We start from the raw sequence: 25,582 nt of genomic DNA, 5'->3' as shown, positions 1-25,582 counted from the left end.
TCGATCCCGCTTCCCATCAAATGGGCTGGCGCAACAGTCACGTCTGCCAGTTCATCCATGTCCGCTTGCACCTCTTTTAGGATGTCCTCAGGAACGTGAAGCCGATCAGAGCAGATCTCCGGTATTTCCAGAGCTTCGATAGAGTGCTCTTTACGGTCGTATTGACTTCTTAGCCAAATTTTTACTCTTCTGCGCTTCTCTTTGATAATGTTTCCTGCCCCTCCGAATGGGTAGATTGTGATGTCCTCTTCACCTACAACCTCTAGTTACAGTTCCCGTGAAAGTCTTTTAGTGACAAAGCTTCGTTGGCTACCTCCGTCAAAGAGTAGACGAGTGAGCGCTCTTCTTCGTCCCTCTGCCCATACTTGAGCGGTTTGGAGCAGCACAGTTGGTACCTTTTCAGATTTCTTTTCTGTCCAAGAGTGCAACTCTGTGGCTTTATTCTCGGGTGGCTTCCATGTCGGGTCACACATCTGAGTCAGATGTCTCCTGCCACATTCCTTGCATTTTATTCTTTTGTTGCGGCATTCCCTTGAAGTGTGCCCTTTTATGCAGCATCGGAAGCACAGGCCACCTGCAGTGAGCCTTTTCTTCTTTTCATCCATTGAGATCTTCGCCTGACAATTTTGAGTCGCATTATCTTTTGCAGCACAGAATACACATGGATCGGACTGCTTCGAAGCACCCGCAGAAAAAAGAGAAGCTGCTGACCCTTTCTGAGGTTTGCTCTTTTCTTTGTCTCGATGTTTTGATTCTCTGGCTGCGAGATTACCAGGTTGCAGTGCCTTTTCCCGGCTCTCTACTTCTGTTTTAAGAAAAGCTTGCAAACTCTTGATGCTGATCGCGTCATCTTTGCTTGCAGCGGAAAGTCCCTTATGGTATCCGACAAGATCCGTTGGCAGTATTCGCAGGAGTGCGGAGGAGAGCAGGGCGCCGTAACTGTCTGTCTTGACTCCGAGCGCCGTGAGACCAGCGATATTGCGTTGCAGGTGGTCATAGAGTCGACGTAGGCCGATGTGCTCCTTTTCGTTCTGTACTGGTGGCAATTCGAGTAACTGAGTCAGGTGTTCTTGAATCAGCACGTCTCGTCGACCGAAGCGTTCTTTCAGAAGTTCGATGACAGTGGTGTAATTTGCCCCAGTCACTTGAATGCCGGCAATGGCCGCTGCGGCTTTTCCCGAAAGCACCGATCGCAAGTACAAAAACTTCTCTGCGTTGGAGAGGCCGTCGTTTCCGTGCACCGCTTGCTCGAACTGCTCCCAGAAGGACTGCCACTCCGTGGCGGCGCCGCTAAATCGTTGTAACTCGAGCTTCGGCAGTTTCACTTTGCACTTTGCCCCCGCCGGAGGGCCGTCGGTCTGCGCCCGCGTCGCCGCCATTTCTGCTTGTTTTGTTAGCAGGTCTTTTTCTGCTTCTTGGCGAAGTTTTGCCATGTGTGCGACGATACGGTAGTTGTATTCTATGGTCCGCACATAATTTAGCTCTGCGTCTTGGTCTTGTACTAAGGGCTCGATGGTGGCGTCCACCTCGTTTAGCTGTATTTGGAGGGCGCTAAGCCTCGCAGACAATACATTAAGAGCTCCTTCGTCTGCATGACTCTCCAAGAATAAGTCCGCTTCAGAAATCAGTTTAGTGACTTGAGCTCTCAATGCACTTCTTTTCAGTTTGAGCCGTTCCATCGTGGCATCAATGTTTAGAGTTCGCTTACCGCGATGGGGCTTGAGACGTGGTGTCGGTTTCGGTTGGGTGTGGCGTCCCTAGGCCTTGTTGTTGAAGGCGCGCCTCGACGACCGTTTTCTGCCCGAGGATCGTTGCTGGTTTTCCCCGAGCTCGTTGTGGTGTCGACGTCTGTTGACCTCGTTGCCTCAATGGTAAGTTCGATCGTTTCTCCCGGGTTTCGGCACCAAATATTTGAGGAAATTATGGCAGGTCAAAAAAGAACCGACTGCTTCGTTTTAGGTGAACAAAACAACTAAACTTTATTTCGATAGGGATGCCCGTTGCCGAGCGAGTTCGGAGGAGCACAGGGTTGCCCGTTGACGAAAGGAATGAGGCTAAAGTTGGCAGTTTCTTCAGCTTACTTTCTACATTCAGGTGATTGAGGTGTGACAGGATCGCTTGGTGTTTGACATTGTCAAACGCTTTGCTGACGTCCAGTCCCACTATGACTCTCGAGTCACCAGTCTTCCTTCCAATACTTGTTCCTTTAGTTGTAGCATGACGTCGTTTGTGGATAGTTATTGCCTGAATCCAACCATGCTGTCTGGGCAGAGTTCCTTACTTTCCAAGTATCCGTTGAGCCTGTTCTGTATGACGTGCTCCATGAGCTTGCCTACACAGGAGGTTAACAATATTGGCCTAAGGTTCTCTAGTTTGAGTTCTTTGCCTGGTTTGGGGATGAGGACTAGATTTGCTTTCTTCCACTCCCCGGGCATCTCCCCCCGCTCCCAACACTTTTGCATGAATGCCGTTTGTTGCTGGAGGGAGTTGTCATCGATGTTTCTAAGCATCTTGTTGTTGACCCCATCTGGGCCAGCCGCAGTTTTTCCACTGTGATGCCGTGGCGCCACATGGCGCCACGGCATCACTTGACGCCACCATCGCACCTTCTCAAAAGTCCCTAAACGATCCTGTCCCTAGGCACCTAGGATCAGGTCACCTGAGGGATTTTTATACGACATTTAGACGCACGCTCGTAGGAGTGATTGGCCATGTATACGTGGATTTGTCTAATTTTTTGTACTTGTGGCTTCAGACGTTATCATGAAGCTATTGATAAGGTTTTGTCTTCCTAGCTTCCGAGCACTCTACAGACAGCAAGGTAGTTGGTATCTGCACGAGACGTTCGTTTGAGGTATCGCCAGTCGTTTGTGCGCAGGCGCGAGTAAGAGCGGGCGCGAGAGAGAAAATCTGGGGGCTTTTGCACAAAGAGTGCTGTCTCCGTGTGTCTGTTTCTTTCTACATCCTCGTTGAGTCACGCTTACATATCTATCATTGTTAATTTAGTTAGTAAGGGAATGTTTACAAGTTGATACGGCCGATTAAACTACTGTCCTTACTTCGTACAGCTATCTACTAATTTGCGATCTCAACTGGTGCTTCGCCTTTCCGTCGAAACTACAATTTTTTTTTCTACCATGGGCCAGTGTCGCAGGTAGGCGGGAATACGTTTAGATGCAGTTATACATATATAAATAGATACACAGCCCCAGGAAAGTGCGTTAACTATCCAAAGAATGCTAACGCATTAAAAATATATATTTTCCTCTTCAATAAAGAAAGTTATCATCATGATCATCAAACTTGCAAGTAGAGCAATCAGTAAGCGATGGTAAGCGATCCAAGTCGAGCCAAGTTTTGTATGTTTTCGCGTTGCGGCGCGGTTTGTGTTGTACGAAGTATTAATCACAAATTTTGAAAGTCTCTGAGCGACTTCTATTTCTAAGGTTTTGGCAAGGAACTTCCTTGCCTACAGAAGGTATGTGCCACATCCCATAGGACTGTTCATAAGCGAAGCCATTCCAATGGCGAAGCACAGTGTGTTTTAGAAGCTGTTGCGGATGTACGTTTTACTGTCTGAAAATGCTCCACTTTTATAATCAGAAAGGGTGCTTACAAAGAAGGGTATAGAAAGAAAGTAGTGTGGTTATTGGTGCCCTTATTCTGTCTTAAGCAAAGCCATTGCAGTGGCAAAGCACACTGTTTTACAATTGTCATTTGGATGGTGCGTGAACTGTGGTCGCGTTTTCGGACGCTGTTGCGGTTGCACTAATTGCTGTCTGAAACTACCGCGCTTTTATCATCAGAAAGGGTGAATACGAAGAAGGGGATAGAAAGAAAGTAGTGTGGTAATTGTTGCCCTTATTCTGTAGGCCGGAATGAGACCTGCGTGTAGTGCACTCGGCGTGCCGTTTCGTAGCAGCTTTGCAATGCGTTTTGCATTCTTTGTGAATGAACTGCGATTTCTTATGGCTGTCTAACCGTTTTCGTGGGGTGATCTTGAAAATAGCCCGCAGCTGTAATAACCGGACCGTGCTACCGATGGCACTGCACGTTGGTAACGGGAGCGTTATCATATGCTTCCCTCGAGACAGCTAACGTTTTTAGACGCTCTGTTCACGTAACCACTGTCCCCACTTACCTACTGCCTCCCTGAAGGCTTGTAAGGTGAGCAAAAATAAATATGTTGTGATAGGTCGTGTTGATCACTGTGACTACTAGGTTCAGGGAATATGCCCTACAGCAGGCAAACCGATATGGGTGATAAGCAGCAGTGCATTGTTTTGGTTGCACCTGTACGTTGTACTACTTGAGGAAATAGACACGGACAAGAGAAGATTGAACGGCAACTCAAACACATGAACCAGGGCTAAGATGATCCCTTGATAGCCATCTTCATGCTTAAATAACAATCCGACGTTCTAGTAATTCCATTAATATTGTTTGTCATTCCTGACATGCAGCTTTCCTTACTGAATGAAGTTCCTAACAAAGTAGTTTTGCATGTTTGGGGACATCTACAATTCAGAAGACGGACTTCAGAGCCACATAGTATTCATCCTAGTACTCTTTACTTCGCAGCTACTATAACACATTGCTGTAAAGACAAGTGTGGACATTTGTACCTACGGCTTGTGACCTTGTGTGCAACTTTTCCTTAGCTTTCAAAGCATGTGATGTCAGTTCTTCACCAGCTTTGTAACCTTTTCATGCAGGCAAGATGTTGGGTGGCAACACGACCAGCACCTTCAACTTCGGCACCTCCACCCCCGCTACATCAAGTATGTTGTCAATTTATTTTTTTTAACACACAGCGCACTTCTCAGAACAGCTGTTCATCTAATGAAAGCCCTGTGAGGCAGTGCAGTTTTCTGCCCAGTTTACCAAAACTGTTTGCCAGGTAGCTCGAATGGTAAAGCAAAATTTGACATGAAAGCATACAGTTTAGTTAGTATTAATTGTGGACTGAGAGAGCACGCACTGTGTGTTGTCTCTGTGTGTTCTTTTTATTTTTTCCTCGGGCTTGTTGATCTTATTGAATTCTATCAATCACTACAAAACATCAAACCCTGTCAAACAAGTGTATTGTCATGGTTTTGTAGTCTTACTCTTCATGTGGCTGTCACCCAAAGTGAAAAAAATTACATTCTGGGGTATTACGTGTCAAAACCATGATCTGATTATGAGGCACGCTGTAGAGGGGGACTCGAGATTAATTTCGACCACATGGGGTTCCTTAACGTGCACCCAATGCACTGTACACAAACGTTTTTGCATTTCGCCCCCTTAGAAATGTGGCTGCCATTACTGGGATTTGATCCCGCAACCTCATACATTATTTTTTCTCTGCAGCATGCGTCATTATCAAATTGTGGTTTTGGCACGTAAAACCCCACAATCTAAAAAACAAGTTTAAGAATTAACCTTTGGTGGTCATTTTCTCTTCTAGTGAACAAGCTCCTAGCATAAAAGTAATGAATATAGAGCTTTGAACGAATACTACTACATCAGTCTCTTTAGTGTCCCATTAAGAAAGCACACTAAAGTAGTTTGCTTTTTTTTTTCCTACAAACCATGTATAATCCCACAACCACAACTTTAGTTACCACTTAATATCTGATTTCTGGCTGTAAGAAATATTCCTGCATGTTCATTGCCTTGTTCGTATGAACAATAGCTTAAAAGAAACATCCTTGCTTCAAGTACTTGCCACTGAGAAGTTTATATGCTGTTAAAATTGTCCGGGACCTTTGAACAAATTTGTTAGGTTCCAGGAACTGCCACTACCTGCACACTATAGTGTGCAGGTAGTGCTTAAGGGTACAGACAACCACCTAGAATGTGTCACGAGATGTTAGTGGAAATGAAAAGTACATAATTTTAAAATGGCCCAAAAAGCTGCGGAAAATAGTAAGTGGCACAAACTGGTAGTTATACCTTGGCACTTGAGATGTAAATGAAGTAACTGTACGTAAGTTGGCTGTTATCAAGTGCCGCATACTTATTGTTTAAAATTGCAGCCTTTATATTATGTGTGCGGTTGCACTTTATTCTATGCGTATTGCGAAGTAGAAAAAAAGAAAATTGACGCTAATGAGCAGCCCTGCCTTTGTGACAACGAATGGATCGGCCCTCATTACATGGCGGCACGCACGAGTGCTTTTGTATGCACACGAATTTGCGAGTGAGCCCCCTGAGTTATGTGGTCTCCCTGTGAGATACAAAATGCCATTGACTAATTGTACCGTAGATGGGTGCCAGCACTACAGTAGGCTTGTTCGATTCAGAAAAGGTGCAGGCAATGCATGTTGTGGTGCGCCCAATCGCTGCAAGGTTCATGGGTGCGCTGCACCATGACGACACCTTGCCTTGCACCCCTTGCAGTCGAGGACATGGGTGGGGGGTGCGCTGCTGTACTTCAGACACTAACGAGATTCTACGTGGAGCACACCATAAATATGGGGAGAAGGGGCAAAGAAACTTGGTTATTGGCATATCCAACTACTTAGCCTGGCTTGGCTAAAAAAAGCCTCGACTTGTACACGGTCGAAGCAGTTGGATAGGAAAGCCCCGAAATCATGTAACTATTATTGTAAAAGTAATTCAACACTTTAGAAAACATGAACTGCAGAAACATCGGCTTGATAAACAAAGTATTACTGCCTTATAGCTAGGGCCACATTTGTCATCTGCTTTGCACCGATGCCAGTGTGTAATCGCTATCATGCTCACCTGTCGCAGTTTCCAGCTGATGATGGCTACATTCTCACTGCAGATAGAAAAATTCTAATTAAAAAAATGTTACATGGGATTTTCCTTGTTACCGCTGTATAATTGGAACTCTGAGTGCTCAGCTTTCCATTGCACTTAAAAAAGCTGGTACCACAAAAGTTGGTTGTCAGTCCCCTTAAGCACCTTTACAATAAAATTCGCACTTCGAAGGATTTTCTTGAGTGTGATGGGTGAGACTGGCTGTGGAAAGCTGCTGTGAACACCACGTGCTTTGTAAATGCTTGCAGCATTTTCCTTTGGGACAAACAAGTCGACCCCCGCTTTCAGCTTTGGTGGGCCACAGCCGTCAACGGGCTTGCCATCCGTCGCACCCACGTCTACTGCACCGTCGACCACCACCACCGCCGCCACCACTGGTAAGACGGCTGCCGTGTTGGCTCGCATTTCAGCTATTCAGAGGAGTACACTGTAAATACGCTTACACATTTTGGTGCGTATATTGTCCCCAGACAAATAATTGTTACATATTGTGCGTGCCTTTCTTTTCTTTGATGATGTGCGTCCACTCTCTGGTCACAAACGGCATGCGCATTATCAGCATGACGTAGCATTTTTAAATGGTACTTAGCAAGTGCAGAGAAGGGAAACTTAAGTAAGCATTTTGAGAGTGTAGTGGCACATATTTTTGAAGCTGTAGGAGCTCTACTGTGGGCTTCTTGCACATAAAATGATGATATCTGGCGAATATGAAGGTTTGTAAATGAGGCACTTTAATTTGATACTAGACTTAGCCTCGAAATGCCTGGCGTCATCAGCATTATGGTGATGTCATGGCGCGGGGCAACATTTGCTGAATTTGCTTAGCATTAAGGCTAGCTATGATGATGGACCTCGTAAACATCCAAACAAGAGGACTGCAGGTGTTTCTTCTGACCCTGCTCACGTGAGGGGGTTGCAGCGACTGAAGGGACAGGAGCAAGCCAGTGTTCCGTGATAGCATGATTCATCCACGGTCTGGGTACCAAAGCCTAAATTGATTAGCAAAAACAAGTAATAGTAGTAAATTATATAGGGTGTTCTAATGCTTGCTAAGAGTTCAGACTCTTCAAGAGTACGAATTTGGGCTAGCTTGTTGACCATTTACAAAACTAACAAGCAGCGCAAGCAGCCAAACTATGTGCTGTTTCTTTCCTGTACTCCTGTTGTCGGCACTGTTTGTTCAGTTTTGACTTTATATTCGCATGAAAAAGTGGGGAGCCAATCTGTTGTGTCGATACTCCTTTAACACATTCACTGCGGTGTGGGTCTCTGGTGAGTCACGACAGTTCGACTGTGCGGCTGTGCAGGGCTTTTCTGCAGTCCATAAGCGACATCTTTGCTAGAAGTCAATGGAGACAAAAAGCTCTCGTTGCTTCTGATCTGATGTGTTGTGGGGCCACCTCTGTGCACCTTGGGAAAGCATCAATGGCGCACAACCTCCCTATGAATCACTGCTGGGTCACAACGCACCAGAGGAATATGACAGGTGACCCACTGGCAGGTCATGACACGCAGGAATCGAGACTTCAAAAAGTGCTGCCGCATTGAACGTGTTAAGGCACCAACTGAAACCAGCATTTGTCTTCTGTATTCTTTCGCTTGCATCAATTCTTCACAGGTTGCAGTGGTAAGCACAAAGTCGTTTCTGCCCTCGACAGCCATGTTCTTGACAGGGGCAGAATGCATTTACGTGCATGTATAGTGCCTTGGGTCTAGGTTAAAAGACCTCCAGCTGATCTCTATGTCAATACGGACCCCCGTTGCTATGGCACTTGTTATAGCCAACTTCACAGCTTTGGGACAGCAATCCCATTAATTTAACTCGTGACATTGGGGTTCGACCTAAAGAGGTGCAACTATGAGCACGATTCTTGGCATGTGGTTTGGTTTGTCGCCTATTGAAAGCACGCAGTATCTGCCAACGACACTATGCCACACACACGCTGTGAAACAGATAGGTGAGGGTGCTTATCGCAGTATGGTTGGCGATGATAGCTATGAATGCAACGTGCAGTGGCCTGAAATGAGATTTGCTGGTACTGGTGGAGGAAACAAAGTGGATGCCAGATTTTTTCATGTTATATGGGAGGGCTAGTGCTGCAGGGACGCTGTCATGGTGGGCGCCTCCTGCTTTCAATCGCGCCTGCTTCATGCAATTTCTCGTTCACATGGGATCTAGTGGCCAGAAAATGTATCATACAATCGCAGTTTGGCGATATAAAGAATGTTGGTGCTGAACGATAGTGTCTTTTGGGAGTGTAGTGACCAATAAAAAAGAAGCGTAACTGAATTGGGCCATTTTTGTGTTCTCGATCGCGAATGTTGGCACCGGGAAATTGTACAAAGCAGGAGAGTGTATCAACAAGGTTCTACTGTATTTAAGCAGATGCAGTTCTGAAGGCGATTTGGATTTTGTTGATTTCCAATTAATGTTTTTGCAGCTACAACTCAAGCCCCAACACAGACAACCGGCACTGCTGCACCATCTTCAACGTAAGTGCACTGTTTCGGGGTTCCATGACAATGTACACAACAGCGTAGGTGGTCTCTTCTCCTGGCTTTTCATTTGCTTTTTTCCTCATCTTTTATTTTTTTTATTTTCTTATATCTTTAATGATGCTCTGCAGCACTTGTCCTCAATACAGCTTGTTATTATTATTATTATTATTATTATTATTATTATTATTATTATTATTATTATTATTATTATTATTATTATTGCTATGCTCATCATCTTGCAAAGTGGCACAGCAATCATGGAACAATATGCAGTATGCATGTGCTCCCTTGAATAAATAGAATGTTTATTGCATGAAAATGCAACCAATGCTGCTTTAACGGCATCTTGTCAATCGTTTCTGTATAATTCAAGGAATGCCGCAAGACCAACCTACCCAAGAACGAAAGTTGCGAGATGTTGAAGTTAAATTTTGAGAGCATTTTTTGTGGCGCTTAACTTCAAAGTCTCACAACTTTTGTTCTAGGATAGCCAGAGCAGTAAGGTTGATCTTACAGCATTCCTTGGATCATACGAAAACCACTAATACTATGTTTAGCGAAATCTGACCAACTGATACTTTGCAAATCTTTGCAGTAAATTAATTAAAGGAAGCTTGCATAAAGTTATAAACAAGGAAGCTAAACAGAACTGGACCTCATATTCAAAATAAACACATAACATTGCATATACATATTCACAAGTTTCCAGCACCATACCTCGAAGAAAGAAGACATTTTAAGAAACATTTGGTCTAAGAGCCCCTTGATAGATTTAAGGTCCGTGCAAGCTGTGCATGCAAGAGTGTGGAGATGACTTCTCATAAACATGTTCTCACTCCTATCCTGTGGCATCCTTGTCATTAGCACAAATGCATTTGTTGATGTGCTGCTTTCAATTGTCGACGATTCCTCTTCTTGAGTGTAGTTTTTAACGTGCCTTCAATACAACAATATTTCAATGTAACTAATCATTTTCGGCAGTCCGATGAGATTTGTTATGTTGAGATTTCACAGTAGCACTTGTACCATTTATCCTCTCTTTTGTTCCCTATTGTGCTGAATCTTTTACGATGACCATCTTAACAGACATGCCTATGTTGGCTTTCACTTTTCAGTAATGCACTGGTATACACACTGGTACGAAATAGATGACAGGAGATTATGAGGAGCTGGAATGATAGGTATCACAGACACCTTCAAGTCTTCAGTGACACGTTTTATAGTAGCCTCAGTAAACCACCTTTGGTTTATATCACCTTGAATGCACTGCGATGAGATAAGCCACTGGAAGTAAACATTGTATCAGTTATCTGTAGGTGGATGTGTGCTTGCTTTCACTGTTGGTTGTATTTTATTTCTATGTTGCCTTGTGTCTGGTGTACTGTGAGCATAGACAAAAGAAGCATTGTTATGTGAGCGAATGCCCATTTCTTCTGGAGGCATACGATGCCATCCCTCCAGCCACTTTCTTGGGAACTTCTGCGTGTTTACAGGATCAGCCCTGGAAGTGTTAACCAGTGCCGCACACAGCCATGGTTTTAAATGTTCTCTTCTTTCATCTTTTTTTGCATTACTTCTTTGCTTTTTTTGCTTTTTTACCCTCTGCCACTCTAAGACATTCTGCTGCTGCGGCCACATACTGGTTCGGACAGAATGCCAAGATGTTGATACATTGAAATAAACTCAAGTGGTCAAAAATTGTGATCACTGAACTATGGCCTCTCTCGTGGCCCGATTGTTGCCTTGGGGTTGTTAATTTAATAAATGAATGAATGAATTGATTAATTGGTTAGCACTTGCCACACTCATTGAACTGCATTGGGGATGAACATAGTCATGGCATTGCTTAACCACATGGAAAGGGCGAAAAGTTTGCAATATAAAGGAATATAGACGCTCGGTTTGCCAAATGGCTTCGGAGCGGCTTGCTGGAAGGTGATCATGTGATTTAAGAAAAAGGAAAGCTTGTTGGTTGCTGTTTGTCCTCGCCTCTTGTCAGCATTGCACAATATTAACTGCACTGCATAAAAGTAATGTTTACAGAAGATATGCCCACCAATCAAAGCTTATTTTGTGCTTCAGCCAAGGAGCTTAGCCACTGTGATATTGCCTAAAGCAAGCATTCAAAAATGTGGCTGTGGTAATACCAACGTGAATCATTTTTGTGTGAAGCTGTGTAGTGCGTGCACTCGATCACACCTGGGTCGCCTTCCAGAATGCACTACCGACTTCTGGAGGAGTCCGTCAACCAGTGGAAGGTGGAGCTGGAAGAGCTTGAGAGGAACTTCATTGACCAAGCCACGCAGGTGAGCTTTGCACAAGAACTGGGAACCATCACACACAGACTGCAGCATAAAGCCAGAATTCACGGGGACTTGCATTTATCTCTTTAATATTTAAAGCTGTATATTTTATGACTATTGCTATGTCAACATGGACGGTATCAGCTGTGCCTTTCCAGACATTGTTGGGCCACACGCCATGGTATAGCTGGCATTAAGAATACAGGGTTGAACGAACACTGGTTATACTACAGCACGTAAGCACCAAGTCTGCCAACAGCAATTGCTGTTGGACCACATGCATTGTGTGCATATTGGTTACTAGGTGACTGAGGTGACTTAACCTCACACCTCAGTGGCTATGATGTTGGGCTGCTGAGCACGAGATCGCGGGATTGAATCCCGGCCACGGCGGCCACATTTCGATGGGGGCGAAATGCAAAAACGCCCGTGTACTTAGATTTAGGTGCACATTAAAGAACCCCAGGTGGTCAAAATTTCAGGAGTCCTCCACTACGGTGTGCCTCATAATCAAAAAGTGGTTTTGGCACGTAAAACCCCATAATTTTTTTTTTACCTCACATATAAAAAAGCAGGACCGTGGACTAATAGGTACTGCAATGCACCAATGGATAACACACGTGATATTACCCTTCCAAAGCCAGTGCATTGTCCATGAAAGGCACATAAGCCTAACCTGATTTCTTCTTCATTATTGTCATCACCTGATTTTGTATGCAGTGCAAAACAGCTGACTTCATCTTACACTTCATATTTCCCAACCTCATCATAAGCGCTAAATCCTCTGCAGTCCTTGACTGTGCTTCTCTTTCCTTGGCACCCATTCAGTTACTGTAATAGCCCAGCGGCTATTTACTCTATGCATTATGTGAACTACCCTAACTACACTATCCCCTACCCCCATTCACTATCCCAATTCACACCGCTGTCTTTAGTATTCTGCCAGACTCAACGTTCCGAGTTCTAAGTGGTGGCGTGCAAATATCACAATTTTTAATGCAAGTTGAATATCGGATAATGATATGCTCATGCATTGATTAGCAAGTTGGGTTAATTTGTTATGTTGGAACATTGCAAATGCATTGTGAAAGTTAGAAAACTAAAACAGTAAGCCGTTATACCAAAACATTGTGTATTTGGCTCATGTTAACTTGGAAAATTTAGTCATTCCCAATAGCTGTCCTTGCCAGCTTGTGCCTTATTAAAGCGCATCACACTCCGATAAACTCGGAGGCATTTGATCCTGTGCCAATTATCACCCATCGTACTTGCTGTCGAGGAATAAGCTCAGAATGGGGGGTGGCGCTGAAAACAAACAAACAAAGAAATGCAGCCACGCTGTCCGCAATCCCGTGCCCCTTGCTACTGAGAAGCTGGCTTTCCCACGTAGTTTAGGCGTTTAGTAGCTAAGTGTGCTGTACAGGCAAAATTTCGTTAGCAGCGCGAAATAATAACAAAATTACTCGTAAAATTGCCCCAGTATACCTAGATTAGATGGAAACAGGAGCTAAGAACCGTGTTTGCTAGCACACAGGCAGCAATATATTCGACTTGATTCGAATATTCGTATGCAATCGAATATTCCAACATTTCCGAAATATATATTTTTCAAATCGAATACGATTATTAAAGGGACACTAAAGGTTACCAGAAACTCAAGTTAAAGTGGTAGAGCAATGTTCTAGAACGTCTAAGGCGTCAATATAATCGCGAACAGAGCTTTAGTAACCGAGAAATTGAGGTAAATGCATGACACGATTTGAGACCCCCCAGCGACATTCCGGTACTAGCCCGATGACGAAAGCACTCCTGATAATTTGTGTTACTAATACTCAACTACTCGTATTAAAAAGAACATTTCATTAGGTTATAAGACGGAATAAAATGCTACTTGTCTACTTCTGTTCGATTCAAAAAAAATAACATTTTGACGTTACCCTTCAGTAGTGTGGGTGTCGAAAGGTTTCGTTTTCGCTCGACTCTGTGCCGCGCGCGCTTTGGAGTTTCACTTGTTTCGTTATCGCGTCGTGCTGCACTGGTTCTGCTGGCTCGCGAAACTTGCATTTGGAACAAGCAGCGAGAATGCCACGTCCATTTTCCCGCTCCAGAGAGCCGGTGTCGAGGCCGCCGTCGTAGTACGCAACGACGCCGGCAGCGCGAGCCCTCAGCAGCAGGTCGCGCTCGTCGGTGCTCAAATCGCTGAAGTTGAGCCCACCATCGCCAGCCAATCTGTCGGTGTCAGGGTCCATTGCGACGAGCGTCAAAGTTTGCGTCATAGAATGAAGTACCAGCTTATGGGCGTCTTGCGCTGGAGTTTGAGGTATAGTAGCGGCGCCTGGTGGCGGTGCGGGAAACAACATCTGGGTCGTGCCAGCTTGGGTCGTATTGAGCCCTGGCTGTGGCGAAGCACGTTTCTAGGCCAAGTTTTGCGTCGATTCGCACTTTTTTATGTCCTGTTGAGAGTGCGAAAAGGCTCGTCACTTCTCACAGACCACACCGACCACGCTGCGAGCTCGCCGCAGCCTATAGTTTAACGAAAACGGACTCTCCGTGTGCCGTGGGACGTAATGCTGGGAGCAGAAGGAATCGGTGATGCCGATCCGGAGAGACCTAGCCCAGCCTCGAAAAGGCGTCACCGTCATTACTTCTGCGTCGTGGGCTGCCATGAACAAGAAGGCCTGAATCCCAACATCAGATTCTACCGTTTTCCTTCAAGGCCTCACGAAGTGGAGCGTCGGGCGCACTGCATAGCTGCAGTTCGTCGTGCTGAGTAAGCGAAACTTCGTGCCATGCTGACTGCTTCGCCTGTCTTGAAGCTTGCTTGATTATCTGCGTTCAAAATTTCGGTCTTTTGCACCTACAGTACCGACAGCAGACCGACATAGCAGCAGGCATGGCTGGTAATTCACGATTCGAGACCCGGCCACAGCGACAATTAACAATTCGACCGATGCGAAGTGGTGAAGTGTGTGCAAATGAGCACAAATGGTCGGGCTCATTCGATGACAATTCACTACTACTCTACGAGCAGCACAGGTTAAGAGAGTTAAATGCGCCCATCCTTGATCTCAACCCAGCACGTTGAGGCAGCGCAGCAAGGCAATATTGATTGCAACACATCGATGTTCGTGCGCTGTCATTAAAAGCTACATATCAAGCAAGCAGCGCACGAGCTCGCGCTGCAGCGTGATTCGCACGTACGTGCGAGCTCGCATGCATTGCATCAGTTTAGCGGCATGTAGTCAACAAAGATTGCTGGAGGCCCGCCGTTTGGCGGCATTCGAAAGACCGCTGCCGTCGCGGCGCGTACGATCGTGCGCTCGAGCAGTTCGTACATCGCGGTGCGTACCATCGTGTGCTCGAGCAGCTCCGTACACATGATGTCTGCTTATCGCTGCTGTGGATTCATTAATAGCATGCATTTCCTCACGTTTTCGCGCCTGAATCTAGCAGCTAGCGTGCAAACTTTACCTGTAGTTCCACTTCGTACGCGACTCGCTTCACTTGCGATTGGCACCGTGCTAAAACTTCGCCGCCTAATTCTTGAACGGCGTACACGTATTCGGCACTGCATAATTTCTTGCCTTTACGCAGCGTGCCACCCCTAAAAAAAGTCTTCGGCGCCTGATATACGCAGCAGGCCATGCTACAACACAACCGAAAGTGGCGGGTCCATATTGTAAACGTGCTTTCAGAAGCAGACGACCGAGCTTGGTACGACCCATTTTAGGACAGAGGGCGCTTTTTAGCACCTTTCTCGCAGCGCCCCCTGGGCAATGCAAGAGCCCCATGGTCGCGCGTTTCTCCTTCCGCTAGCCACCATACTCCCGCTTTCGCTCTGCGGTCGGCTCTGTCTCTGGCTGCGCGTTTGCGTTTTGCGCAGAAAAGCCATAGCGCCGTCTGCGGACGCCGTTCTACTCACCGATGGCGCAACGTCACTATGAGACCATGATGTCAGTACTCCTCGATCGGAGGGCGGGCGATTTGAACTGCGCTAGAGGTACGCGGACGCTTCAGAACGCATTTTCTCTTAAAATAAGTCTCTCCTTGGCACGAAACAAGCGTTTCGAGGTTTCTGTGATGGTATTTCAACAGTCCACGTTGACTTAATAGTAACCTTTAGTGTCCCTTTAAAATATAACATTCGATAGTATTCGAACCTTTCGACTATTTGCAAACCCCTAGTTCTAAGTTAAATGAAGTTTGACGCTTTCCTGTCCGCACTTGTTCCCATTGATAGCCGGCTATCAATGATTGAGGATTTGTATTTTGCCGCCTAAATGGTCTCAAACAGCTAACCCCATTTTTTGGTTATTTGGAAACTATTTAATTAGGTTCGGTTTTCTTTTACCGACGCGCATGGATTTTTAAAGCGCCTCCGAAGAAGGGGCATGGCCGGCACTCTGAGTGCTCGTATTTTCCAAAATGGCGTCGGTGTCGCACACCACTCATGCACAAAAACATCGCAGTTCTACTGATTCTAATGCATTTGTACACGACATTTTGTAATTTGGAAACAGCACTGATGCAGAAGACAACTTCGGTTTGTCAGATTTCCAAATGTAGCCTCACTTTCTTTGCCAAACCGCTTCAAAGCTGCCGTGCGCCAATATAAAGATATCCTGCATGCTCTAAAGGTCACAGTTCTTATCTGCAGGATGTTAACAACCTTTGGCCGGGCCCTTTGGTTGGGTTCATTTGCTCACGGCAACGCAGCGAGTTGAGTTTAGCGCGAAAAGACAGCCAGGAGTAGACCTTGGCATCGCGCTGGGTCTAGTCACTAGGATGAACATTTTTCTTTACATCTAAAGAAATTTTCACATAGAAAGATGGTATTTGCTAGAATATTGCACAGGCCCTTATGTTAAAAATGTACATTCTGAATTCTTTAAAAGCTTTTATGTGTAAATGAACAGTGAGGTCCTTATATAACTTTTTCTTTTCCACAAAATGTTTGAGATACCTGTCTCAAATTCTTTTTAATAGACATGTTGTTTAAGTATAGTATTGTTGGAAAGGGTATTTCTTGCTATTCAATACGACACTATATAAACTTAAGTATCAAGCATGCTCTGTCATAGGGAAGGTATTTTCTAGACTACATAAAAACTGCTGCTTTTCCCACAGGCAGGAAAGTGTTCACCAAATAATGCCTGGTGTTCAAAACATGACAATGATGACATTTTTGCAGCATCTGCACTGTGTTAAGCACTGCCTTGAAGGTATTTTTTCCGTTACTCTGGGAGAGGCGTCGCTGGGGGCCACGACATGAACACTGCCCATTTGCGTGGCCCGTAGACTTTGTTAAATCGAAGTTTAACTGCGCGTTGTAGTGGCAGGGCAATGTTTGTTCACTATCCTTCTTGATGCACGCACTGGCACAGGTTAACGCCTGGGACCGACTGCTGCTGTCAAGCGCCGAGCGAGTGGGCCAGCTGAGCTCGCTGGTGGAGCGTGCTCAGCTGGACCAGCAGCGGCTGGAGCACGAGCTGGACTACGTGGCTGCCCAGCAGGGGGAGCTCGAGCGGCTACTGGCGCCCCTCGAGTCCGCGCTGAAGCAGGCGCCTGCCCTCTCTGTACAGCAGCATGCCGACCTCGAACGTGAACACACGTAAGAGTTGCGACTGGTGTTCATGAGTGTGCGAGAGAGACATTGATGCTTCATCTTGTAAAGCAAAAAGGCTGTTTGAAAAGGGCGAAGTCTCTACACTTGAAAGTAGCATGGCGTAGTGACCCATACATATGACCCACATGGCTTTTTGACCATTTGTTACCTTATGTTACTACTAACTGTGAACTTTCTTACGTTGTTCAGCACATCATTCTGAATTAACTGTTACCCTTGTTTCGTTCTATATCTCTAATATGTCTGTATTTTGAATGCCATTAATACTAACACTAATGCCCCTATGACGCTGTAGGTATATAGAAACAAATTGCCTGAAGAGAAACATTGCACAGCTGTGCTGTTGCATGCATGGACTGCAGGGAAGCAGGGGGCTTTGGATTAGCATTTCTCTTGTAGCTGTCAAGATTACATTGAAGACGTGCTTGGTGACGGATGCTTCATCTGCGACAATGGTTTAGTCTTTATTAGAACAAAGTATGATATTGTGTGTATGTGTGTTGTCGTCCTTTAAATGCATGAGCATTTCTATGTCAACTCACTGAGGAAGACTGTCGCTGACGCATGACACTCAGAAGCCAGGTGTCTTACCCACCGGGCTAAACACCAAAGTTTGAACCACGTGAATGTGTTGTACTTCGTTGTCAGTTGTGCAACACAGACAGATAAGAATTCGATGAGTTGATAGGGATAATAAGGAGTGATGAGTGGATATATGCTTCCGACTGCAGTTGATAATGGTTCGACACGGATGGATAACGTGTTAAAAAGCGATAATAGCTTATAATGGTTGGAGCCGTTCTGATAAGGTTTGATAAGGGTCAGAACAAGTCCAATAAGGCTTGCATCACTTTTGATAAGATTGCTAACCAGTGGAGTTTCCGCATTTTTTTTTTTTTTTCAATTTATTACATAAAAATTCATGGCTGAAACATGAGCAGTCATGCAGTCCTGTCATTGCGCTCCTGGACAGCATTGCTTCCTCTCTTTCTTGCAAATGTGTCACAGGTACCACATGGCGGAGAACATCAACTCCCAGCTGAACTGCGTGTCCCGGGACATTAGGGACATCGTGGAGCAGTTGAACGCAGCCAATGCATTTGCTGCACAGGACAAGCCGGTCAGTACCCATGTTGTATTTGACTAGATTCGACTCATTCCGGCTTGAAGCTTCGGGGTCTGTGCATTTCTGCTTAAATTATCATTTGGAATTGTCCACGCTTGAATAAATTATGTTCTAGGTCACGTTTACGCGTTCTCATGCAAAATGATTTGCTCACAACAAAGTTTTACACTCCTCCAAATCCTGGAATGGAATGGGGTGCATGCAAAAGCTGATGTACTACATTGAGTTTTGAAAGGTTATTCTACCAGTTTGAACTGATCTGCTGTTTAGTCTCCCATTAACTTTTGTGCCTCTTCTCTTTTGCAGCTGCAACAGATTTCAAAGGTTCTGAATTCTCACATGGATGCCCTTATGTGGGTCCAGCACAACTCAGGTGAGCAGCACCAGTGCAGATTGGGCGCCTGTCAGAAGTACCTGGCAGCATTACTCTGATTTGTTCTGCTCGTATAGTTATACATTAGAGCTCCTCTAATATATTTTCCATGGGACCGCAAGATAAAAATGCAATACCAGGAAAACTTATTGCGTGAACATGCTGTTAAAGTCGCACAAACATGCTGTTAAAATCATGTGAACATGCTCTTAAATATTAAAACAAGGACACTATGCGTGTCTGAGCCTCCAAAGGATTTACAGTGTGAACTGCCTAAAAGTTCAAAGTATCAGATTCAGCAGGAAATGATTGGCTTATCCAAAGGTGGCTGGAAAAAGTGTGTTGTATTCTCAGATCATCACTTTTGGGGATACCTTATCTTTTGCAAGACTTAGCATGACTAGCGCTAGGACGCGACGGCTTTCTTGGCACAATGCCAGGCACGCCGTCTTAACACAGTGCCAGGATCGCTGTCGCCAGTCAATGTGTCCGGTGCTAGGTAACCGATATGTAGTATCTTTGAGAGTTAACATTCAAGAATATGGCCCAAGTTTGCCAACGCGTTGCTGCTCGCACATACGCTTGCCTGTGGCCTGGTCAGTTTGTATTTCTATCATTGTCATGCTGTTGCTGTCATTGTCATGCTGTCGAAAGCAGAGTCAATGCGTGCACCGAATCTTCATCCTTTGGCAACATGCACAAAGTCGACCAAGTTGCGGCTGATGAATGATTGCAGGTTTCTTCGAATGATCATCATCCGGCACTTCCCTCGCATAATCACCGCCCTCGTCGGTGCTGACATCTAGGTTGTAGTTGGCAACGCTTGAAACTGCTTGAAGAAGTCGCCCAGGATTGTGTCGCTATTTAAAATGCAAATGAAAAGCATTCAACGTGCGGAACCTGCTCAACAAACAGCCGATGCTGCATTTCAACATGTAGCAGCTTGGCTTGGCTGTAGTTTAGGTGCATTTGGCAACTACTGGATCAACTAGGCTTTGCTAGTTTCAGTTTCAAGAGTCACAACATGGCTGCCAACGATGCCGGCGACGCATTAAACCCAAGATATTCCTTTTTTTCTTTTTTCTGGGGAGCAGCACTCTGTTCCTTTATCTGGCCTGCTCGGCTTGTTTCTTCCTATCTATGTTGCGCTGTACCAGTTTTAGAATATCAAGGAAGTTCCACTGTATGCCACATTTTCTAAACTGTGATGTGTCATTGATTATAATGCACGCTTACTTTTTTCATTGGCATTTAGTGTGAATTGTAATGCACACAGTTTGACTCCCACATGGAAATTACATTCTTTATAGAAGAGTAATTCGAAGCATGGCACAATTTTGCATGTTGGTTGCTTTCATTGGTGTTGGTCAGGCAAAGAGCTTCAGGACCTATGCATTCTCACATAGGTAACAGCTTCTGGTAAAGCCATGAAAAAATATCCCAATGCTTGCATGTCAAATGCACCCTCAAACGAGCCTCCTAAGCCACACGTTTCACTTATTACCCGTTAATTCAACATGGGGCTTGCCACAAACTTAGCTGCTATGACAAGCCGAGCATATTGGCGAGTAGGGGTGTGCGAATAGGGATTTTTGAGACCGAATCGAATACGAGTCAAGTGAATGAATTGAATGTCAAATAGTTTTCGTATAATGAACAGTCGTTATCGTAACTAATATAAAACTATGTCACATCGTAGTATATTCTTAAAGTTGGCAATTTTCTTTCATTATATACTAGTTGTGTTATAAAACATTATTGAAAGTACAAGTGGAGCATTAGGAGAAAACAAGTAGTTTCTTCGCATGCGCAGGACTCTACAGGTTGTACAGCGATCATTCGCGCTCCCTGAAAAGTATGGCTACCTAAGCAACATAGCCTCCTCTGTTACACGAATTCTCATGTTTTATGTCTACACTATGGCCACTGGGGTGAAAATTTACTGGACCGTTGCTTCAATTTTATGTTTAACTGGGCGCAGTTGACATTTTGAAATATTTGAAAATTATTTGAAAAACATTCGCATTTATGAATAGTGACTATCCGATTCGTTATTTGAAAGTATCAAATATTCGCACACCCCTATTGGTGAGTGATGATCTCGCCTAAAATTAGTTAGTGAAATTTAGCTATTGGTGTTACTGGCGGTTACGCATCAATTTTGATGTGCTGTAAATCTTGGCTGTTCTTTATACACGCTTGGAAACGATACCCTGTATGTTGCATGGCATCCAAGGCACATAGCGACACTCCTAAAGTTGTTTTGAACACCTAGGTATGACTTCACATGCTTGTCAGCAACACTTCTTCTTTACTACGGAGTACATTTTTCCCTAGGTTAAATTTGTTTAGCCAGGAACCAACGCACAATTTAAGCAAAGGCCCCAAGGTGTAGCTGTGGAATGTAAAGCTCCCATGACACCGACCAATCTGTTTGCTTCAGGTACTATTATACACTTGTCTGCAGCTCATGTTTGCTGAACTGTTGCCGTGACATTACTGTCCTTGGCATCGGCACTGCGTCATTCAACATTTCTTCATGCCGCAGGTGTTCTACAGCAGAAGCTGCAGGACCTGGAACGCGCCTGCCAGCAACAAAGAGCCGACCCGTTGCTGAAGCGCTAACACCCAAGCAGCCACAAGCCTCTTTATTTCGGTGTTAATAAATTGTTTTGGTCCTCGCTGCCAGCAGTCGTGTCTGCCTCTGCCACGTCTGCTAATATGGACGATGTGAGGAATGACAGTGTGAGGCTGCAACACTCATAGTCATTTCACATCTTTGGAAAGAGTGTTGGATCCTGCAATTTGCCACTCTGAGAATGTGCTGCAAATCCAAAAAGTTTAGTATGCACAAATGCGCAGATCAATAGGCACAGTCAAATTCAGAAGGAAGAAGGTGGAACATTCACTGACTTTGCTTGGGCTACCTCAATTACACCTGTTAAGATGAGCCCAGTCAAGCTGAATGCTTAGATATGAAAAACAATGCATGAATGTTTAGTTGGTCTTCCATTCACCGAGAAAAAAGTATCCACCATGACAAACTGCAAATTTGGTTAAGGCAGCTTGCACTGATGTCTTCTGTTCAGTTTGGCCAGAGGCCTGGCCTAGTAGCAGTTCATGGTATTGTAGGGGGATAATTTACTATTGCAGCTCAAATTACTTTTCTTTTTAGAGTTCCTTTAATGACTGAAATCTTTAAAGTGGTGTTTGCCAGGTTCAAGTACAGCTTAGTGTCTCGCAGCCTACATTATCAGCTACCAAAAAAAAAAAAAACTTTGCCTGCGCTGATAAAACCGAGTTGCACAAGCACACAGTGCATCAAGCCAGTGTGAAAGGTTCATTGAAGAATGGTACCTATGCCACGTACCCAGTCCCGCATTCCCAGTGACCCATTCAGCATCCAAGAGGTTTGCTGAAGAGTGGCACACACGCAGACAGTGCCACATGTTGGTATGAAAGTTGGTTTCAAACCCTGTTCCCTCAGCACGGCAGCCTGATGCACTACCGATTCGACCACAGACAACCCAGCGATCCAGGTAGACTGGAAAATGGTTAGATGCATAGACAAACATACATAGTCACTGCTGGAAAGTGCATGAAGTATTCTCGGAATGCTAATGCATTAAAAATGTTCCACAGTGTTTTCCATGTTACCACTGTATGGCTGGACACTCTGACTGGTAAACTTTCTTGCACTAAAAAAGAATGGGCACCACAAAAATTATTTTTTAGTTGTGCAGTTAAAATTGTTTTTTGTCAGCTGCTGATGTAGGCTGTGAGACGCTAAGCTGGACTCAAACCTGGTGAATGCCACTTTCAAGATTTCCATCATTAAAGGTTGCAGGAAAACAGCTGAAGACATAGATACAGTAGAATCCCTTTAAGATGGAACTCGAATGGATCATTAGAATTTGTTCGTCTTATGAGAAGAATAATTGGCAACATGGCCAAGTGCGTCAAACATCTTGCTTCAAAATGGTAAATGAAGTAGACTTAAAATGGGGAGAAAAATGACATAAGCATTTATTTAGCTGAATGGAACAGAAAACTGTCTTCAAGTGGTACTCTTGCTTGGTTTCATTCAGGTTAATGGACATTTGGCACTTCTGTGCAAATCGGCGAGCAGCCACAAACAACGTCATCCCACCTAATGACCTTAAATATCCTTCTGTGCCTTCATGCTGCTGGAAAAAGTTCACTAAGGAGTTAAGGCAGGCATTTGCCACCTCACAGGTCATCGGTGTAGGCTCCAAGCTAGCGAATGTACGAAGGAGCATGCTGAGTGCACAGCAAAGCAACGCAACCTAGATGAGAGTTTGGGTGACGTTGAGCGATGGGGCGAATGAGAAAGAAGGTGAAGCACCTTGGAGGAGGAAGGTAGGCGGAGGTGCGCTGGGTTGACCTCCTCTGGAAGTTGTAGGTTTCGTTTGCGATACGGACCCACAGCATAGCCAGGCCTCCACATGTTGGGCAGCAGTGTGTGGAAGTCCCAGGTCTGAACCTCAGCTAGCTGCTTCAGGCCACACCTGTGCCCAGTCGTCTGCCTATTCCTACTTGTGATGCTGCTGCTAATCGCCTGCAGAGGGGGTAACAACGGTTCTCACAGAGTGCATGCAATTACTTGCAACACAGGCTTACAGTTGCAAGGCACTGTCCAAGTACGAGGCCTTTGGGCACAAACAAATCTGACTGCCTCCCAGGTATCAACTAGTTTGTTGACAGCTGACTCAGATTTATGCTCTAGCTTGAACTGTCGTGTCACAAGTAGTTCATTGTGAAAGCTGCTGCAGCAGCTTATGATGTAATTGAGTTGTTAGTACAGATGTGCACAGTGTCGCTGTACATTGTGAATATGCGGTACAAAAGTGAGTTACCTAAACGCGGCAGAAGGAACATGCAATGTCTTCGCAATCTCAGGTATCTGTAGCTGTGCACACAACCTCAGCAGAGCTGTGGATCTTGGCAGGGGCGAAGCCTGAAGGCATGAGCCTTTCATGACGTAGTACGGCTGGCAAGAAAGTGCACTCAGGATTCCCATTAGGAAGCAACCATAAAGTATGGTATCCTTAAGTAGGTGTGTAATGCTTTACATGACACATAAGTTTCAATGGGACAAGCACGGGGTGTTTTGGGTGTTTGCTTTTCGGCATAGCTAGTGAACAGTGTAGTACATGAACGTAAATATTGCAAGACGTTCAGGTTGTGACCTGTACGGTGCATAAACAAACATACCATACTGCATATGATGAAAACAAACTATTGTGCGCATCACATTGTTGTATAGTATTTGATCAACCGCTTTACGTTCACCATAGATTCCAACACTGTGTGTAGGACCTGCAGGACTTCTTTGCCAGTTCGCTGGCTGATGAAAGATGTGTTTTAACTTGTGTAGCTGTGTTCTCCTTGCCCTATAACTGCCTGATAAATTCAATCGTACGGTCGTCCATAAACTGCACAGTGAGTTAAGGGTCGTGCCAAGCTCCGGATTAATTATGAGCACCTGCAGTTTCTTAACGTGCACCTGAATCTAATACGGGTGTCACATGACACACTTTCGATCGCGATTTAATATCCAGGTCGCGACTGGCTCTTTCGCGCGAGCTGCGGCGGCGAGCCACCCGCAGTTGATTTCGATCCGGATCGTGCTCGATCGCGATCGAAAGTGGCCGTGTGCTTTTTCTCAACCTTGCCCCCCCCCCCCCCCCCCTCCATCGAAATGCGGCTTCCACGGCCGAGAATTTCTTTACAGCTATGTTTAGAGCTAGTATCCGACCGCCGCGGGAAAATGGAGCAAGAAACCATCGGAGGATCTTTCAAAGTCAAGCGGTAGCTCCTCAATAGGACTACTGCGTAATGCTGCTGGGACACTCTGGTGCATTCACTCGCCGTTTACCTGTGGTTAGACGAACGCATCGGGTGTTGGCCAGCGTCCGTGCTACAAAGTGCGTTTTCTGTATTCTGCGTTGACGTACCAGTGCACCAGCAAGTCGCGTCGCTTTAGTCAGGCGAACGTTGTAATGTGGCGTGCGCAGAACGCCACTGTTGCGTCCGCTCTCGCGGCCTGAAGCAAGCTTACCACGACCGGGACAGACATGAAACCATCGCCGAGAAAGCAACTGGAGTGTCCGTATATAGCAAGAATACGACCAAGCTGTGCGAAAGGCTCATCGTTTATTTTAACAATGCGGCGAAGCGTTGATGTGGACGTGACAGGATGCATATTTACAGATCGAGCTTGCAGTCAGCGGCTGAGCTCAGTCCTCGGCCTTCTCGGGAGGCGGTCCGCACGGCTGCAGCATCTTCTCCATGATGTTGAATCGCACGCGCGCCTTGGTCTCGTTCTCGACGACCGAGAAGTAGTTGAGCATGTCGAAGTGGCCCAGGTACGAGGCGTAGCTGTCTCGGTGTTGGTTCACGAGCCACTCGTAGCGGGCAGTGTCCGCGTGGCCCGTGCCGATGTACTTCGACTGCAGATGCTCCAGCTGGCTGTGTATGTTGTAACGGTCGCCCATTTTCTCTTGTCTCGGTCGGTCTCTGTGGAACTCGAGTCTGGTGCGAAGCTAGCGGGAGTCCACAACACACACACGTGTGCACGAGAAACAGGCAACTTCAATGCTGTGCGAAGAGAAACGTCGACGACGAACACATAAGCCGCAGCGTACTTGGACCGCTAAAGCCACGGGGCAGAACTCTATTAACACTTTGTTACTGCACCAACTGCACCATAAAACACATATATAACTGCACTGCACAACGAACGAAAAACGCCAGAACGCCGAAATTACTGAACACCTCCGAGGTCCAAATGTGTTGATGGTGATGATGACAAAACGCCGTGACGCCACTAATGTTCAAGCTAACAGAAAAAAAGCAAAAAA

General features: G+C 45.4%; 2 protein-coding genes across 2 annotated transcripts; one reads left to right on the top strand and one right to left on the bottom strand.

Annotated features, from left to right (window-relative positions):
- The first annotated feature begins 3,329 nt into the window (after nucleotides 1–3,329).
- Nup62 (nucleoporin 62) lies at nucleotides 3,330–21,382 on the top strand. Its single transcript, XM_050167669.3, has 9 exons — nucleotides 3,330–3,478; nucleotides 4,716–4,781; nucleotides 7,020–7,148; nucleotides 9,213–9,264; nucleotides 11,486–11,576; nucleotides 16,958–17,184; nucleotides 18,208–18,319; nucleotides 18,632–18,698; nucleotides 21,247–21,382. The coding sequence occupies exons 2-9, from the start codon at nucleotides 4,721–4,723 to the stop codon at nucleotides 21,321–21,323; spliced, it is 816 nt and encodes a 271-aa protein (XP_050023626.1). The 5' UTR covers nucleotides 3,330–3,478; nucleotides 4,716–4,720; the 3' UTR covers nucleotides 21,324–21,382.
- A 3,474-nt stretch (nucleotides 21,383–24,856) lies between these two features.
- Sf3b5 (splicing factor 3b subunit 5) lies at nucleotides 24,857–25,524 on the bottom strand. The gene has a single exon (XM_050167681.3). The coding sequence runs from the start codon at nucleotides 25,214–25,216 to the stop codon at nucleotides 24,959–24,961; it is 258 nt and encodes an 85-aa protein (XP_050023638.1). The 5' UTR covers nucleotides 25,217–25,524; the 3' UTR covers nucleotides 24,857–24,958.
- Between the last annotated feature and the right edge of the window lie 58 nt (nucleotides 25,525–25,582).

Source organism: Dermacentor andersoni, chromosome 11, assembly GCF_023375885.2.
Source record: "Dermacentor andersoni chromosome 11, qqDerAnde1_hic_scaffold, whole genome shotgun sequence".
NCBI classification, from domain to species: Eukaryota; Metazoa; Arthropoda; class Arachnida; order Ixodida; family Ixodidae; genus Dermacentor; species Dermacentor andersoni.
Note: the sequence above shows the minus strand (reverse complement) of the source record. Positions and strands in the feature narration are given on the sequence as shown.